Source organism: Balearica regulorum, chromosome 3 (genome assembly GCF_011004875.1).
Source record: "Balearica regulorum gibbericeps isolate bBalReg1 chromosome 3, bBalReg1.pri, whole genome shotgun sequence".
Lineage (NCBI taxonomy): Eukaryota > Metazoa > Chordata > Aves > Gruiformes > Gruidae > Balearica > Balearica regulorum.
In genome coordinates this window covers 78,463,119-78,482,015 of record NC_046186.1, presented here as the reverse complement: position 1 = coordinate 78,482,015, position 18,897 = coordinate 78,463,119, and the positions used below count along the sequence as shown (strand labels likewise).

General features: G+C 41.8%; 1 protein-coding gene across 1 annotated transcript in view; it reads right to left on the bottom strand.

Annotated features, from left to right (window-relative positions):
• Positions 1 to 12,228, bottom strand: part of LOC142601289 (uncharacterized) — a 36,725-nt gene extending 24,497 nt beyond the window's left edge. The window contains exons 1-7 of the mRNA XM_075750080.1: positions 11,924 to 12,228; positions 11,036 to 11,132; positions 7,143 to 7,385; positions 5,843 to 5,938; positions 4,546 to 4,687; positions 2,661 to 2,769; positions 352 to 1,774 (exon numbers count right to left, since the gene is read on the bottom strand). Of these exons, the coding sequence (XP_075606195.1) occupies positions 352 to 1,774; positions 2,661 to 2,769; positions 4,546 to 4,687; positions 5,843 to 5,938; positions 7,143 to 7,385; positions 11,036 to 11,132; positions 11,924 to 12,220 (2,407 nt within the window). The 5' untranslated portion in view covers positions 12,221 to 12,228. The remainder of the gene's footprint in view (positions 1 to 351; positions 1,775 to 2,660; positions 2,770 to 4,545; positions 4,688 to 5,842; positions 5,939 to 7,142; positions 7,386 to 11,035; positions 11,133 to 11,923) is intronic.
• Positions 12,229 to 18,897: the final 6,669 nt, after the last annotated feature.

Here is an 18,897-nt window from a genome sequence, read left to right as displayed (position 1 = left end):
TCAAGGGGTCAGTGGGAGAAAAACAGCTGAGCTACATGGAATTTGAGCACTGACTCCAGCGACTCACCAAACCTCTCACCCGTCTCATGGGATCGAAAGTCTACACCTGAAAGTGCACCTCAAGCAACGGGCTTAGGAAAAATGGCTAGTGACGATGGAGATCCAAGCATAACAAGGGGCTTACAGATATATCTCTCCCCTCCTCACTTTTTTTTCCAGTTTAGGACTGAGAAATACTGGCAGAGGTGGGCATATACCTACGGAGCACACACAGAATGAGTCATAAATCCAAGAGAAATTTTTTTCCCCTATGGAAAAATAAATGTAAATCAAAACTCGGGTAGCTCTTACCTAATGTGTCTGTAAACAGTTTTTTCTGTGGTTCCTCCACTGCAGGGGTTTCTTTAATCTTGAAAGCAGGAATCTCACCAGCCACTGTTGGAGATGGCAGATCTGGGTTTTTAACATCCCTGGCCCTGTTCTCATTCTTTGATTCAGGCTCATGTTCTCTCCTTTGTGATCTTGTGACATGAAATAAGGACTGCTGAAGAGAAGAGAGCGTCTCACTCCCTTTCAGCCTGAGAGCCCCAGCACTGGAATCGCTGCTGCTTGTGCTGCAGGACAGACCTTGTTGTCTTGAGATTGCTTGAATGTCTTGTTTACTTTGTGGTGATCTGCTGTACTTTTTAACAGACTTTTTTTCAGTTCCACTGGGCTCATCACTAGCATAATCATTGTCAGAGATATCCAAACGTCTGTCAGTATGATCTACTCTCTGAGGCCCATGCTGGGAGGGATACTGAGCATGGTGAGATTTGGAGTCATCATCACTGCTGGAGGATAAGCCACTTGACTCACAGGACAAAGATGCACCATGCCACGTTGAGGCAGCTGTCCCCTTCCTTTGCCACTCCTGCTGCAAGGCTGAGGATGAGCTTCCCTTCTCCACAGCCTCAGGTGAGCTACGTGTAATTTTTACTATCTTACCATTGACCATCTTAAACCCTGTATGGATTTGTCTTTTGCTTTCTGAGCTCTGGCTCCCGGAAACAAGTTCCTGTGGGCACACCTGAACCCACTTCTGATCCTGGGTGAATGCAGGGCCTCCACTCCACTCTGCTTGCTTGATGAGATCTGTTTCTAAGTCCCTAAGTGGAGAATGCTTTTGCAGGACTTCCCAGGGGTTTTTTGCTCCCTCTGTGAGATGACCCTTCAGAGGCTGATCCACCCTACCTAGGTCCTTTTGCAGGGTACCCTCCACAGGTCTTCCATCAGTTCTGCCTGCTTGCCCTAGAGAATCCATATGATGAATTTCCCTTTCCTCGTCTACTTGTAGGTTCATTTCTGTTACTGTTTCAGGACACGGCTGCAGGATTTCAGGCCATCTTCTCTGTGGTGAGTCAACAAGATTTTCCTTTGCGTCTTTGTCTCTCCCAATCACCTCTTTTTCTTCTGCATTTTGCTCAACTACTTTTGCTTCACAGTCAGTCTGAGCCTTTGTCTCCCAGTCAGCTAAATCACAGTCTCCTTTCTTTCCATGTGTACCCATCTGCATGGAGCTACTGACCTGCAGATTTAACTGAGAGCATTCCCCTGGCTGCAGTATGCCTACATCCACTTGGCCAGGCTGGGAGAAATGACCCCAGCGGTCCAAACCAGCTCTTCTGGAATGCTTGCTGTCTTCTTTTAAAGGCTTCTGTTTACTTTTTTTGAGCCTTGCCATACCTTCTTTTCGTTTCAGAAAAGCCTTCTGAGGTATTACTTTTGCCTTGCTCTGAAAAAAAACACCAAAAATGCTGACAATCACAGTCTGAGAATCATTCTCCAGAAAGAAATATATTCCGATAACTGAAAAAGCTGAGATACCAGAAGTCTTAAAGACACTGGCTATGGATAACAGGATACATAAGTAACAGCCCCAAGACTACAGGGAAGGTACGAGAACTTAGAAGCAGTTGCGATGTGATACCTCCATTAATTCATTAGTAGAGTCAGATGGTTAAGATGATGCTAAGTGTTTATATGATAGAAGATGAGAAACATTCCATCTGTCTTTGTTTTTAAAGGAAGTTTGAGTGTTTTTTAAAATGTGACACAGAAATATATAAATGCATCAGTTTGAGATGTTATCTTGCCAAGGAGACAGAGAAAATTCCTGAGTGATGAAATGTGCCTCTTCCAAGTCAACAAGCCTAACAAAATGCTGAGTCTGACACCTAGAGGTGTCAGACATAAACTCATCTCAAACTGCACGTAAGGCAAAAATCAGAACAGTGTTACTGTACTTGGCCCTTGTACAAAAACTGTATTTGGAAATGCCCCCATTCTCACATTAGTGGCACGTAAGAGACTGCATGGACTATTTATTATGAAATAAGCTAACAGAATCAACCTTGATGTCTAATTTAGCTAAGTGTGTTGAAACTTGGGCACAAACTATGACCCAGAAAGTATGTGCAAAGAGAAAAATCCAGTGGCAAACAGGGGAATGTGACTGCGACTGAATAACAGAGTTTTTTTACTTTGGGAAAAACCTTCCAATATCACGTGAAAGAACAGTGGAAAAATGTGCTTGCATGCAATGAGCAAAAACAGAGCCCACATTATACCCAAGTCCATGAGAACATGAAAACAAAGTGATTGCACCAATGGCACGGTACCTGCTGCTCCTTCTGCTGTTTTTCTGTGAGATGATTGTCTAATTTAAGTTGTTCTTCAACAAATTCTTCAGAAATTATCTGTCTATTACCAGTTGCTGGTGTGATTGGCCTAGGCAAGGAACAAGAAAGTACTTGTTTGTAAGGTTCTCCAATAGTTTTCTTTCAATAATTCTCATGGAGCTGATGTTGAGTTTAGAACTGAAATGTTCCTTGCAATTATTTTTTTTTTAAATGTGAAGCATGTTAGTAAAAAGCCCAGTATTATGTGACATCAAAGTCTCACTTTAAAACATCCTGCCTAGACTAAACATTAATTATGTGTTTAGCAAGTAATATTTTTTGGCTGGTATCAGTCTCTCCTTAAAAATAGAAAAGAGTCAAAAGGAAAAATATTTCAGGCATTTTCTCCAGACTAGCACTGGTTACAGTCACAAAGAACTCACTATTTCTCTGACAGAGTGGTTTGAATTAGCTGATAAAGACTGACAGAGAAGAAAAATAATGTCTACAATGTTGTGGAGGGACAAACTGAACACTGACTCAAAATGAAGCATAATACAGCACATATGAACTTATTTCATTGGAAATGTGCTTAGAGCCTTAATTTAGTCACTTACTGATAATTTCACCTGAATATTTTAAAATCCTGGTTTTAATAGAGGTACTGGTTATGCGGCACATTACTGTTCTTTCTATATTGCACCTCTACTTAACACCGCTGTACCATGGATAATCTTTTTGTTTGTCAGTCTGGCTCTGTCTGTTAGCACGCAGCGTGGCCTGATAGCATTAGATTTCTAGAGCAAAACCGTTGCTGCTGAGGACTCAACGTCAGACAATACGCATTTCAGGGAAGTTTACTTCAAACCAACCCTAGCCTGATCCCATAGTGAAACTGGCATGAAGAGCTGGAGTACCTTCTGTGCTTTACTTTCATCCGGCTCATGCTAAGACCACAATGTGAGCCAAAGCAGAACAAGTGGGACTGACTGGGAGACAGACCTCAGAAGTTCACTGCTGAGCCAAAAAGATGTTTGTGGACAGGACCACTTGCCCACAGGTGCTTATGGTCCTGCCACCTCTACCCAGCCTTCTGCTCTGGAGGTCCCTGTCTCTTCTCTGCCCAACTCCCACACAATTAACATACTAAACCACACTCATGACAATTACTCTCAGCTTGTACTTGCCTAGAAGTTTCCTGCTTCTCTTTTACACTTGATGGAAGGCTCGGTGTGCCAAAAAGCTACTGCTTCTGTCTGCATCGGCTGAGGAAAGGTAACAATTCTACAAGTATTTCTTTCATCACTAATGCCAACCTACCCATTCTTGCTTAGCCATGAGCATCCCCTCAGTGTGCTGGTACAGCTCCTTTTGCAATGCAGTGATGAACCAGATCTGAGAACTGATCCCAGTTAAAAGTTACATTTCTCCTCTCTCCAGGTAATTTTAACAAGGATTACTTCACCAACGTGTTCACTATATAGACACATAAAAATTGGTCTTGGCACAGCTGAAGAGGCAGAGCAAGGACAAGAATGAATGAACTACTCAGACTGATGCTGCCATCATAAATGGAAGGCCACTGCAGAAGAAATGACGGCATAACAAAAGATGTTATTTCTCCCTGCCAACTTTTGCCTTACTTCTCTCCTTTGAAAATCATGGTTGCAAAACTAGCTCATTTAACTTGGCTAAACCAGCATCCTACTGTATAGAAGTAGACCAACTGCCAGTCCCTAGACTTGTCCACTCTCTGCCCATGCATACCTGCCACTCTCAAGCAAAGGAAAGAGCCTCTGTGTTGCAAATATAACACATACAGTATGTGTACAATCAAGGAAAACATGCTTTGTACCTTGACTGACTGGCTAAGAACATTTCTCACCTGTCTTCTATGTTTCCAGCCTTCATCTTCCCCTCTATGCCAAAGGGAGATGGAAGAATGTCCTCCTTTACTTGTTCTCTTTGTTCTTCTTTGACAGCAGAAAAAGTTTCAGGGAAACTCCTTTCTCTTAATTGACTGTTATCTAAGCAGCAGGAAAAAGGTCAATGAAAACAAAGTCTTTAATAGAATGAATAACTGAAAAATAAACATTATAAAATAAATTAAACATGTTTATATTTTCAACAACATATGCAAGATTTTGATTTTTTAAAAACACTTCACAGAATACAATTGAATTAAGTAGGTGGAAGGATGCAACCCATGAGAAAAAGAGGCTACTGATCCGCCAGTCTAGTTGCTGGAAATAAGGAAAGGGCAAATGGTATGATTTTTACGCCTTGTCTCTACAGATTTGTAATGCTTGGTTAATGTGTTCACTGCAAAACTTTGCTAGACAGTACTGAACTACCAGTGTCTGCAATTATGTGACCTGCAAGCCAGTTCATTAAACAATTCAACAAGCAATATTTGTACACGTGAGACTTTCCAACTGGGCATTTTCTATTCTATTTCACAAAAGTGCAAATTTGTACATCTTCCTTCTATTGGAGGGTGTCCCTGCCCACAGCAGGGGGGTTGGAACTAGATGATCTTTAAGGTCCCTTCCAACCCAAACCATTCTATGATTCTATGATTCTATTATTCCTATTGAAGCTCACTGGCTATGTTCACTACAAGGAGGCTCCCACTTCAATTAATCTTTTTTCTAAGTGCCAGCTAATGCAGACTTGCTCTTTTAGCTCAAGTTAGGCCTGTCAGCTGAAGGAAAAACCCCTCACTGGCTCATTCATACCACACGCTGTTGCTGTAGCCAGGAACTATGTAGCTCACTTCGTCACGTTAATGCACGCAGAGCTACTGAAGACCTTTACAACATACTGAAAGGACTTTCTGGTCCAACAACAGGAATATAAAAGCTTTACATCCTTCCCTCAGCCTTTCCCAGCTACACACCAAAAATCTCCAGTCCGATGGTAGACAAGCAGTAGACAAGTGCTGTTTCTGCAACATTCTCACTTGCCCTGCACCAGAATACATCTGGGGGACCAGAGGTGACACAGCAGTTTGGCAGCTGCAAGGGATGCAGAACCCGTGTGTCCCCCCTCACCGTTTCATGTGTGGGGCTATGCTGTCACCAGAACACTCTAATAGGAGAGGTGCCCCAGCACTCTAATTTTCAACTAGTGTTTCTCAGTGCAAGGCAAGAACAATGTGTCCAAGCAGCTGTGTAATTCACCTTTGTTTTCTTCTCTGTTCTCTTCTTGACCATCATGTCTGGAAAGTTTTTTTGTGGGGCTCCCAGTACACTGAAGCAATGGCTCGGTGCTTATCCCTTTAAATAAGAACGTGAAGTGTTATACAAGCTGTTGGTACACTCGTGGTTATGTTTCCAGCAGTAAAAACCCACACTCATCACAACAGTCAGGAAGGTCTCAGTTCAGCCTGGTTCTCAAACCCACATTCCACTGAAGCATATTTCAAAGGCAGATTCCAATCAGGAGTTAACCTGATGTACTAAGGTCTTTGCACCTTCAAGCCTTAGTTTTACACACACAACGCGGGTTTAAGTCATCACTACCATCAAAAAAAAAGCAGTCATACCTCCCCCCATCCTAACATGTTCTTGCTCTCAGGTTCCCGCTGTCCTCACCCCACGTCCCCATTTGTGCTGGTGGAAATATTTCTAAAGCTCCCAGAGAAGCTTCACTGGGCAACTAACCTAGGTTCAAGTTAACCCAGCAAGAAAATAATAGTGCCAGGCACAAGAAGGAGACAAGATTCACTCAGTGAGAGTACTGGTCCTGAGCTAGCTTGAAGAGTATGAAATTAAAGTTTCTATTGTACTACGGGACTGTGTCACAGCATCACAGTCAGGGCTTGTTATAAAAGTTCAAAGGAATCCAGGATGCAGGTCTGATTTACATCCTCTTCCCTGTTAAGTGGTTTCATTCCCACTTCTTTTTCTTCCTCTTCCCCCCATTTTGAAATCAACTTTTGATTTCTTGCAAATCACTCTTTCTTCTTTCTCACCCTTTAGTATCTTCCCAGAGAAGAAAAGGCTGGCAAAGTGAAGACACCACATAGCAGCTTACGCTGTTTTTCCTCCAAACGATGCAACTCCATATCAATGTGAGGAACACTGAGATTGCTGACGAAGAGCAGGCCGCCTTAGCTAATGAAACACTTTCTCTCACCTTTGGAAGCTATATCCACTTCCTGCTTTTCATGCTTCTCCCCCTAAATACAACATATTTCCTACTTCATATTACTTAGCTTTCCCAATTTAATGACTTTCAGCTCCATTTATATCTACAGTGTCCAATTTCTCTGTCAATACGAGAGGCAGGATGACTGTGATTCAAAAATTTAAAAAATCAAGTTTGAAATAATTTAAAAGCTTTTATAACAAGCCACCATAAAAACAAAGTACCTTTCCCTGACCTGCAATAAAATCAGTAACAGTCACGAGCAAGGGCAAAAATTCACAGCATTTGCGCAATAGCCTTAGCTTCAGATTTCCAGCGCTTTTTACCCACCTGAATCTGAAAGCTGCACGTGCTCTCCTGACATTTCTGAACTGCTCTCATTTGGCACGAACAGTGGGGATCTGCTTTGCCAAGCAGAACGCGTTGCCAAGGCAGAGGTCTGTAAGCACTCCGGGCTCTCAACTTGGGAAGAATTTTCTGATGGGAACTGGACAGGAATGAAAGTAGCCGGAAAGCACGGAAGGGGTGGCATTGTGGCTAGGTGGGAAGGTACCCCAGGAGAAACAGAAAAGCCTAAAAATAATTACCAGAGAAGAAAAATTAGAGAAGCTTAAGACAAATATTTTGCACCAAACTAGAAATCTCTTGCTAAACTGGTATTGCACAAAAACAATGTTGCTTTCATGTTCCCTGGTGGTTTGCATGTTCAGAGTGAATTAACCAAATTCTGCTTTTATTATTTTATTTAAATTGAAAAACGTGCTTGCTGCAACCACCAGTCATAACCAACGTTATTGTATGCTACAGAGATGCTGAATTAAAGAAAATTTACAAAGTACTCCTGAGCATGTAAAATACATGCTTCCTCTAGGACTCCTTAAGTCCCTTAGCAAGTAAAAGTTAAGTATTGCAAAGTATCTCTGAGACACTCCTCAATGGAAAAGAGCTATATGCTAAAATGCTTTCCTTTTGCTAAAAGGTTTTCCTTTTAGCTCTGGATGGCTGGTTACACGTTTTATTAGAAGACTTCCAAGTGGAAAAGATGCAAGCAGTTCTGCACAGGGAGCAGAGGCCAGGGTCATCACTACTTCCAGGAAATAAACCCCTTTATAAGGTTACAAAACTAGGCTTGCTTCTTATTTTCTTTCTTCACATCATGATTCCTTTCTGTCCTGTGACCTGACTTCAACAAGGAGAACAGAGGATGGCTGCTACTGAAATTGCCTCACCCCTCCACATTAAGGCATTTTTTGGAAGACGGCTGCTCTGTGGTTTCAAATCGTGTCTCACACAGACTCAAAAAACTGCCCAACTCGTTACTTCTGGACAGATGCTCTAACCACGCAGCTAGCAGGTGGGCAGAGCTTCCTCTGTCTGTGTTACCATGAGACATGAACATGACAACCTGTAGTTCAATGAGGTTTTGATTTTAGTGTTGGTCACTGTTTTATTTCTTTAAATGCATGGCAATATTGAAGCAACTACCTTTATCATAATAAGATAAATCATAGCCCTAGTAGTTTTTCATATTTTACCTCTTTACAGCTTAATGGGACCAGATTATGCAATGTCTTTTGCTACCCTAAACTTACACTGCCTCCACTAACAAATGACAACTTTCAGTGCAGATTTTGGTCATCTTTTCATTCCAGTAACCATTTTTTCTGTGGCTTTATAAGTTAGCTAAATGTATCTGGATCTGTAAATACACCCAAACAGCATCCTATAAATATATTTCTTACTGTATGATCTTGGTCTTGTGTTCACGATATAAACTGTACTTCCTTTCTTCAGAAATGCTCAAGTGACTTAGAGCACTGGGGCAGGGGGAGGAGAAGTTTGCACGATGCAGCGTAGCGGGACCAGGGCGCTTTCCTTCTCACACTGTTCAGTCCTTCCTGAGAACCTGAAGAAAGCGTTGCAGCCTAACTGTTCTGCTCACAGCAAACTGGTGGAAGCAACAACAAACATCTTGCTAATTGCGGCATTTGGGCAGGGATTAATGAGCAACATAATTGCTCTGTGAATGTTCTGCTGTGATTAGAAAACTTTGAAGCCGCAGACTGTGTACTTGTTCAACCTGGTCATCACAGACAGCTTGATGAGCATTTGCCTGCCATTTCAACCGGACTTTTCTCTGAGGCTAAAAGCACAGGATCATGAATATTTCATTTACTCAGCCATAGTCGTCATCCTGTCTCTGTCTGAAGCTGTCTCCCTAGTATACAGGAGTGACTTTTGACAGCTATTTCGCAGTGGCATAGCTCCATCAGGAAAATCGGTACAACGACAGCCAGACCTGCTGGTATCACTGCTGGTGTGGGTTGGCTTCTGGCTGCAAGGTTGATGGTTGAGATCCTGCTTACCTCCCCAACCAAAAAACCTGATTGTCACACGGCATTGGGTTTGAAAATGAGACCTTCAAACTGACGTGACCCTGTGTTCTTTCTGTGACCCTGTGAAGTTTCTTGTTCTCTTCACTCTCATTTTGCTTTGCACTGCTGGCATCATCAGGAAGTTCAGAAAGGTCCCCACAGGACAAGCAGACAACCTAAGCTGCTGAAAGCCAGGCTTCTGATGATCACTATGGGGCTGGGGTTTGGCCCTGGTGCACATACCTCAGTGTACACCTGCTCCTTGCGTACACGCTCCGCAGCTCTCACAGCCGCACCGCTTGGAAGTTAAAAGCGTTTTCCTGGCCAATGTTCTTTAATTCCACTTTTCTATACCTTTTTATTTTGTTGGCTAACAATTGCTATTATATACATTAGTGAGGTAGATGAAACTTGCTAAAATTTTGGGTTCTTTTATGGCAACAATAATGTAAGGTCATATTTCCCTAAAGCCAACTACCAAGTGCCAACTCCCAGAGTTTCCAGGGCGGGGGGGAGCAAAAGACCATAAATTCTTGGTGGTTTTATTATTGTCATTAACTCTGCCTAAGTAATGCCTGTTGTTTTGTGTAGACCTTTGCAAGCAGATGTTCCTCATACGGCAACTGAAATTGAATTTTAGTTATAAATTATTCCATCCAAACTGGTCGAACTAGGTGTGCTATGAAGCATTTTTATACATGCATGGAGGAACAGCAAAAGACATGGCTGTCTTTAACTGACAGGACTTCCTCACACTATGTATGGTTAGAACATGGGAAGAAAGTTTTGAAAAGAAAAGTAGCTTTTCAGCTTTGAAAAGCTATTTGTAAGACCCCATCAGGCTACACTGAACTCTAGCATGCAAGGTGCCATCACCCAGTTCTCCTAACTATCCTCTGATATCTTAGCAGAATGAGACCTTGCAGCTCCTCAACTTGGCAAAGCAGCTTGAAATTAGATTGAGAAAACTGATGCCGGATCAATGCAGAGATGCAGACCGGGGATGCCTTGGGCTGCTCAGGCTCCTACCGCATGGGTTAGGTGAAGCTGCCTCCCCTGCAGGTTATCTGAGGAGCAGCAGCAATCCAAGGATCACTTGGTCTTCCTGTGCCCTTGTGGATACTCCTTGCCTGACGTTATGCACAAGCAGCCCTTATAAAGTCTGTCCAATGCTGTCACGACTCTACATGATTTCCCTAAATTCTTCTTTTGCCTTGGGGTCACGAGCTGAAGAGAATGTGCTAATACTGTAGACAGAGTGGAAGGGGGAGGAGGGGTGTCCTCTTTTTCTGCTTGCTGAGCAGATGGAACTTTCTGGCAATGCCACTGGTAAAATGAAGCTGTTCAAGGAGTTGTTATCATGCTGTGAGGAACAGGCCGTACTATTAAAGGCAAGAGTCTTAACAGAAGCATGGTGTGTTGACTTTCTTCCTCTCCTTTTTTTCTACATAAAAGCTGTAACTTTCATATAGAGGTACAGAAAAAAAGGATATTTCAGCTTTTCTGAATGATCACCACTATACTATAATTTTCTGCAGCGCCATTCAAATCCATACTTCAATAGAAGTCCGTACAGGAGGTCTGTTATTAAACATAAAGGACGAGTCCTTATAGTTCTCCTGGAATTTTAGTGTACAAAAGTGGAAAGAAATGTTTTCTGTGGTTTACAGCTTATGCATAATGTGTGTAAAGAAACGAGTGTTTTAGCCCAACTGCCAGAGGAAGAGCTCCCAGGCACTGGAAACAACTGTCCAACCTCTTTCTTTAAGGAGCTGCCACATTTCACTACTGGAGTGCAAGCACCAGCAGGCGAGGGTGCTGCAGCGTCAGGAGGCATTCCCCAAGTACCTGGGTTGTAAAGCGCAATGATTTTCTGCTGTTCGGCCACCAGCCTTTGCAGCTGCTCCACATGCTGCCTCATCACCTGGTCCTGCTGCCCTGAAGTCTGAAAATATCATGAAGATATAGTATCAAATTACATTTCTTGATGTTTCTGGTACCAACAGCAATAAGAAAAGAAGCCCTGAGGTGAGGTGGGCTTAGGGCAAGCCTTGTTAGCACCGATCATGCAGCCTTGTTAGCACCGATACTTCTGATTTTTATATCATCAAAAAGTCTAAAATTATGGTAGTCTTCCAGTGGAGAAAGGGCTGAGATCTGCCAGCATAGACACATCCTAAATAATAAATTTAACTGTATTTGAAACATGAGTTTCCTTAAAATGCGTAACGAAGGCACTGTATTGTTTACTCTTATAAGAAGCACATGGAGCACTCAGTGGAAGAGACACTGTGGAGTGACTCCTGTCCATCTCTTTGTCAAAACTAAGAAGAGAAAAAGTCAGAAATGGAAAAAAGCTAAAAAAGGAGATGGAGGACGAGGACTGATAGAAAGACGTACAGAAATAAGAACATGAATATGCCTCACAATCATTACAAACATGAGAATCCAGAGCCAGAACATGCAATCTTATTCACCAGAGGGAAGGAGATAGCAGTAACTATCCAACAAGAGGAACAAGAGAAAAATTGATTAATTGTCTTTTGGGAAAAGCATTTTATTTCATGGATGCATTAGAGCAACATAATCAAACACACGGTTGTGATGCACTTCCCAGTGCTTGCAAGTAAATCTTCCTACCTATAAACAAAAGTTACCATCCTAAAGAGTCTGTGCACCTACTAGAAATATGTAATATGCAGCTGTAAATTCAGTGATTGTTTAAAGCAAACTAACCTGTTCCATGTTTTTGCAGGTGGGAGCACAATGGTTTATCTCAGGCTCTAAGGCAGGGAGCAGAGGAGGAGTGAACATTTCCAAGGTGTCACTTGCACCGTGAATTCCAGCCTGGGTTACACTGGAAGCCAACTTTTGAGGAGAAAAATTAGAGCTGGCCAAATAACATAATTGTCTTGCATGCTGAAAAGCTTGGTCACGGCCCAAGTTATCTGTTGAGTCATTTCTGTTGCCCATCATACCACTGGCTTCTGAGTTGTATAAAAGAGGACACTGCTCGCTGGAGGACTCATTCATATTGTAAACCCAACCTGGGGATAAAGAAGGCATGACCTTCTCAATTATTATTTTGGAAGATGGTACCATGCTTGCCAAGTCATTGGCAGTCTGCTGTGATAACAGTCTTCCTCCTTAAAAGCATCTGCTTCCATGCCCTGCTTTCTGAAATCCATGTTAGGCATGTGCAATAAAAACCATCATGAACAAAGGTGTCATATTAACATAGTAAATCCTGTGGTTTGTCTTCTTTATTTTTTTTTTTAATCAAAAGGTATTATTTTTTCAGCCCAGACTGAATGTGGAGACTTCAGAAACTGTAAAACATACATATATACAAATATATGTATATATTTTTACATATCTAGAAGTATACAGAAATATACATATATATAAAATACTGTTAGGATGCATGCAATACAAAAAACCTATAAAATAGGTATTCTATAAGTATTTCTGCCAGCTAAAATGGCTTAGATGTACTGCCTGCTCTCTCACTATTAAATCCTTAAGTCTCAGAAAACCAGGAACAGATATAAGACTCTATTACAATAAAAACCAAAACCTATTCACCACTAAAAGCATTTGCCAAAGTATCCTGACCTTGTCTTTCAGCTAAATCTTCAGCCTTTAAAATCAGAGAAAGTGCTTAATGTCCAAAGATGACTGCAGAAAGCAGGGAATGGAGATAACAGGAGGAAACAGGAGAAGACAAATGGCATGTGAAAAAAAACCCACAAAATAAAACAAAATACAAAAAAGAAAAACATTACTAGAAGACTGCCTGACGTTTAAGTAGCTCAGAAGAATGTTTATTTCAAAAAGATAGGATATCACCGGTACAGCTTGCATCTGTTCTCCCTGAGACTGGTATGGCTGAGGCAGCTGCGCAACGCAAACATTCCTCGTCCCCTCTTTAGGCTCTGGTCCTGCCGAGACAGCGCCCAGGCATTTGCTACTTACCTGAAAAAATTGGGGTGCGGGGGGGTATATTTCAGCAGCTGAAGCTAGTGAGCTCCCCTACCTTGTCTGCTGTGGGAGGATTATTTGCACTCTTTGAGAAATGTGGGGTCTCCGAGAACTTCATTCGCTCGCAAGAAAATGATTTAATGCCTTCTTCCCACTTTAATGTAAGTGGTTTGTGTAAGATGTGTACACACCCTACCAGGTTCGATACCTGTTTTGACAGATCCATCTCGTGTAGCTAGGAAACACTATGTTGTTTGCAGGCTTAAACTCCCTTAAGAGTAATCTACAGTTCCACTGGAAACATTTCAGAAATCTACAAATCTAAACCAACAGAAGTCCAGGCTGTCTGGGCAGACGCTTGTGCGCTAAAATAAGAACCCTACAGAATGGATCTTCAATAGGAGTGAAAAAAAAAGGAAGCAGATGTAGTGAAGACAGAGGACTGAACAGGGACAGATCAGAAAGGATGGGCTAAGAAATCACATTTAAAGAAGAGTAGAGCCCATGACCTTATACTGCAATTCCCTCCGAAACCTAAGAGGGAACAACAAACTCCCAAGTCTCCCCAGTCCTCTGCTGTCAACAGCAGTATTGGTTGTATCCTGGTGTTGCACAGGATACAGTAATTTGCTTCTACAGATCCCCACTTCAGGTTGAACTCAAGGGGAGCTAAAAGTTCAACCTGCCAGTGATTTTTCTAACACTATATGCAAGTTGGTTGGGGTAATTTTTGTGTGAGTGACTTGCTTTTTTAAACCTAGAAAACAACATATACCCACAAAAATCACTTAGCTGTACAAAGTTCAAATGCTGAGCAGTTAGCAGCTGCCAGCATGAAGGTCACTACTCTCAGTAGTAAGGGGCAATACAAAGGCTGTTGTGGCCCGTCCCACTGACATCACATTTTGCACCAGGTGCATGAAGACTCCATGTCCTGGTCATGCTTTCTCCAGAATGCAAATGAAGGAAATATAATCTGAAAACTAAGATCTGGAAACAGGTGACACTTGCCAAGAGTCTCTCCAAACATGTGTTTCACTTTAGGCACTGCACCCACTGCACATCAGGTAAAGAATCATGAAGAACCTGATTTTGTGAGGAAACTTCCCTGAAATCATCAGCAAGGAAAAGATGTTCAAACCTTAACGCTGATAAGGAGGTCTCTGAGTGACTAACTTGATTGTGTCAGCTTTTACCTCATTAAAAATAAAGAGAAAATCCAATAACTGTCCATCATAGTTGATCTTCTTCATCAGCTTTATATATTGCAATCTCAGAAAGGAGGGGGGAGGTATATTCTTAACAGATGAGGATTCATAGGTAAGTAATCATTTGTTTATAGAAGTTATCACTGCCTACGCTGGCAGCTGACTTTAGATGGGATAAGAAACGGAACACTAAAACTTGCTCTGCCACGAACCTTTTCAGTGTTTGCTTTGTCATTGTTGTGGATTGCCAGGGAATCGGTGAGCAAACAGAAGCTCTCACCCACAGCCCTGCGCCCTGCGGGTTCTCCCTGGACTGCACCACTCCGTCAAAGCCACACGAAGCCTCCCCTCTCACCAGGCAACAAAGTAGTTCCTCGCTAAATATGGCCAAAGAGGTCAAAACCACTCCGTGTGAGGTAGAAATACCTTCGCGCAGAGCACCTCGGCGGCGGGCAGGAGCAACCAAGGAAACGCGGTACAGGCTGACGGTTGTCTTGTGAAGTGTTTGTGGGGATTCTCTGTTTTAGCAGATTTTTTTAATTTAAAAACCATTATAAAGACAAACATGTTTTATCCCAGTTAGTCTCCTAAAAAATGTAAGATAAAACAAATGTGTTAAATACCTTGCACTTTCACAGAGCCTTCCACAAATGTAATTTTAAAGCACTTGACGTGTTAACTGCATGCATAAAGTCAGTATGCGTATGCATTCATGACCTGATCTTTAAAACCGCTAAATCCTCACGAATCCCCCTGAAAACAAGTAGAAATCTAAGTGAAAGCCCTGAGAGTTTTAATAAGGTCCCCGAAAATAGCATTAGGGAGGTAACCGCTCAGGCCTGCGGACCTCGGTGCCACCACAGCACCCAGGGAATCCCTCTTCCCGTGGCACTGTCCGAAAAGCTTTGGGGAGGAGAATTTTCCTAAACCCTGGAGCAGTTCCCCAGGGTGTCTCCCTGCTGGAGATAGCAATGAGAAGTTGTTATTATATGTAAATTTTCCTTTTGCTTTTTAAAATTGTATTATTAAAAGCAGTGCAACAGACGTAAACTTGATGCATATAGATAAATAGAACAAGGAGACGTAAATCAGTGGTGATAATTCTCTTTTAAGCAGCACAGAATATAAAATATTCAACAAGCATTGAAGTGCTGGACTTAGCCTGCGCTCACTGCATTCTCCAAAATCCGACGAATTTTTTATCATTCTACATCTGCACTGCTCTGATACCTAACAATCCCAGGCGTAGATCTTGATCCTTCTCTGCTGGGAATGGTATAACCTCATAATAAAATGACACTTTATTTTATAAACTGCTTATACAAATAAGTATGCAGCTGCTTCATGGGTTATATTTGGCTTCTGTAAAGATGAACAGACAATATAAAAACCAAAAATAACATAAAAAGGATTAAGTTTGACCATTAATTCCCATTAACTTCTGTGTGCTTTGGCACATGCCTAAACTAATGCAATGAAAAATATCATAAATCAACACAAAAATCCATTAATTTTTTTCTTTTAAAAGTACTGAATAATTTCCATAAATACTTAGCTAGCCAAGGAATTTTATAGGGGAAAACAAAGCTATCAGTAAACCAGAGCAATATGTAACTCTTCACATCTCGAATGATTCAAGAGAAAAGCAAGACTGGTATCAAGCTAAACAAAATGGAGTTTCCAGATAGTTCGTATTGGTATTTAGGATTTAATTATAATCCTCGAGTCTTTTGCTTTGAGAGATGTGCTGAGAAGTACATTTAGAAGGTGTATTGGGTAATCCTAATTTTTTAAGTTATTAATGTGTTTGTGATATGTTTATATTTACTTATTTTTCATTATACTTTGAGATTTATTATTCTTATGCAATATGCAATTGTTTAATGATGTAACAGGAAATCATACATTTATTTAAGGTGAGGAACATAGTTATTTATTTGTATTAAGTTGTTACTTCTTCCATACAACCACAATGGCTGATGATGTGAAAGCTACTATTTGACGACTGCTAAAACTCATTGGTGTGATCACAGACATCAAACAGTGGCAAATTATTTCTTATCTATGGCCAGTTCCACACACGTTATCCCAATTTTTGCTACTGGAGCATCGTTCATGCCACCGAAGCCAAGAGGAGCAGCGCTGAAGCCCTTCCTGTGCGGTGGAGGGACACTGCTCCTCACCCCGAGCAGCTCAGCTGAACCCCAGCCTGTCCCCTCTGCTGCGGCAATAATTTTCTGTGAGGTCTGCGTGCCTGAGCATTGGCATTTCTAACATTTTCCCTTCTTTCTCCAAGTGGATGCCAGGTCTCCTCCCACCAAGACGCTGCCAGCTGCCTCACTAGCAAGCTGGAGTCTTTTAAAGCAGCCAAAACGTAGAGCATAGACTCATTTTTTTTGGTTTTATTTTTTTAAGTCTCTCCTTTTCGCTCAGGTTCTGGCAGCACAGGCAGCTGCCTGCCCCAAGCAGCCTGCGCTGCAGCGTGGAAGCACGTAGCAGTAGTGCGACTTCCATACTCAGCTTTTTTGGTACTTGCTCCTATTTCTTTTTTATTTTTTTTTGGGGGGATAAGCAGTTTCAGACCAAGCTCATGACTTCCCCCAGGACCTAGCTGCAACAGCATAAGGGCTTGCTCTTCCTGAATCAGTAACTTGTTAGCGTGATTTGTTTACTAGTTTTGAGTGTACACTACTATCAACTTAGTAACAGTATCCACAATTCAGTAGAATCATCTGGTTGACATGAGTTACTCTCATTCAAGCACAGCTCATTTACTATCTACCATTAGAATGCTTCGGGGTGCTTGAATTGCGTATAATTTATCTTGGCCTCTGTAAAGAAGCCGCAGGAGAGATTTCTGTTGCCTTGCATATTGCTCATTCAGCTTTCACTACAGCAGAATTATTGTCACAGTTGAAAATTTCTGAATCAGTTTCGGTTTGGAGTTTCTTTTCTTTCCCATTTGTACACCGTGCCATATAGCCAAACACCTCTATTAAATGTAGGATGGTTTAGCTACCTCTTAAAATTAAATATGATCAACGTTCTGAAAATGCAACTCAAAGGCATCTCAATAACTCTTCTCTCCCTCTTTTTTCTTTAGATGCCCTGGGATATTAAACAGATGGTTGGAATTACACCGCAGCAGCTCTGCGAGGCTGCACATGAAGCAACGGGCTAGAGAGGGCCACCAGTGCCATGTGGCCAGCAGCTCTTCCAGCCAGACCAAAGTGGCAACCCCTGCTTCCCTGCTCGCTGCTCCTCCTGGCGCATCTAGGGCAAGAGGAGGGAATGGGAGGTAAATCAGATGAGGAAAGAGAGAAGACAGAAGCAGATGGAGCAGAGTACAAGTCACTGAAGAAAGAACACCCATTTAGCAGTCGAGTCGCTTTATTAGATTCCTAGATTCCTAGGTTTCTTCTGCCTACTGCAAGACCAACTCAGGTAGCACTACAGAGATGCAAAATAAGAAACAAACAGCGCTGCAAGCGAATGGAAAGGATGAACAAATTAAAGGGGGGGAAAAAAAAAAAAAGCAAAATGTCAGAGAAAAGACCTGTGACTGGCTGGGGAACAGATATTACTTAGACCCAGTTCTGTCCCTTAAATTAAGAGTTTGGGAGAAAGGGATGAGGTTGCATTTTCTGTTTCACCAACTACAGCTAGAATCCTATATGTAATAAAATAAATCAACATAGCTCCAGAAAGAACTGTGTTTCCAATATGGAAACTTTAATTTTTAAGCATCAGTCTTTTTTTCCAAGTTTCTTTCTGTGTACTCACGTCTTCCCCTACCTCCTCATACCTATCTGCACTTTACAGTTTTTTGCCCTTCCTGTTGATTTGTTCTCAGTCACGCTGAAAAAAGCACTGGAAAAAATACACCTATACGCAGCAGAAGCTGAACCAAAGAGAAATCCTATGGATAATATATAAATACATGTATACAAACATACATAAATACAGTTCTTGGTTACACAGAGTTTATGAGAGAGCTATCAGAACCATGTACAACTAAATCTGGAGAGAAAGCTCTACATACAAAGACATTTGCCTCTGCAAGGGACTGCCACAAGGTCAGTGCAATCCTTTTCAATAGTCCTGCTAAATCCCTGGCAATAAAGGATATGTGGAATTTTCAGGGTGGAACAGGGATCAATTTATCTATTGGCGAGTGCAGCAAAACCAGTACCTCCCTAAGAGAAAACAACTAGGCGTGGGCAACTCACTACAATTTAAGCCCAAAATAGAATAGTAATTAAAAGCAGCTTGAGAATGGATGTCAAACTTCCTCTCCTGTTGTTCATGTCTATAAAGTAATCCCTAGAGAGAAGAGGAATTCACCACACAGCTCCCAGCAAGGGAACCTGAAATTCTGAACTGGGCATGTGATGTTTCGCCCCTTGTATTATCTGTTGTTGTGTCTCAGAAGAAGAGAAGTTTGCAGGTAGAGTAAAAAAGGGCCAAAGTTTAACTCTCTGCAGACGTTGGTATCTGCCATGAAGCAGAAACAGGTTTCTA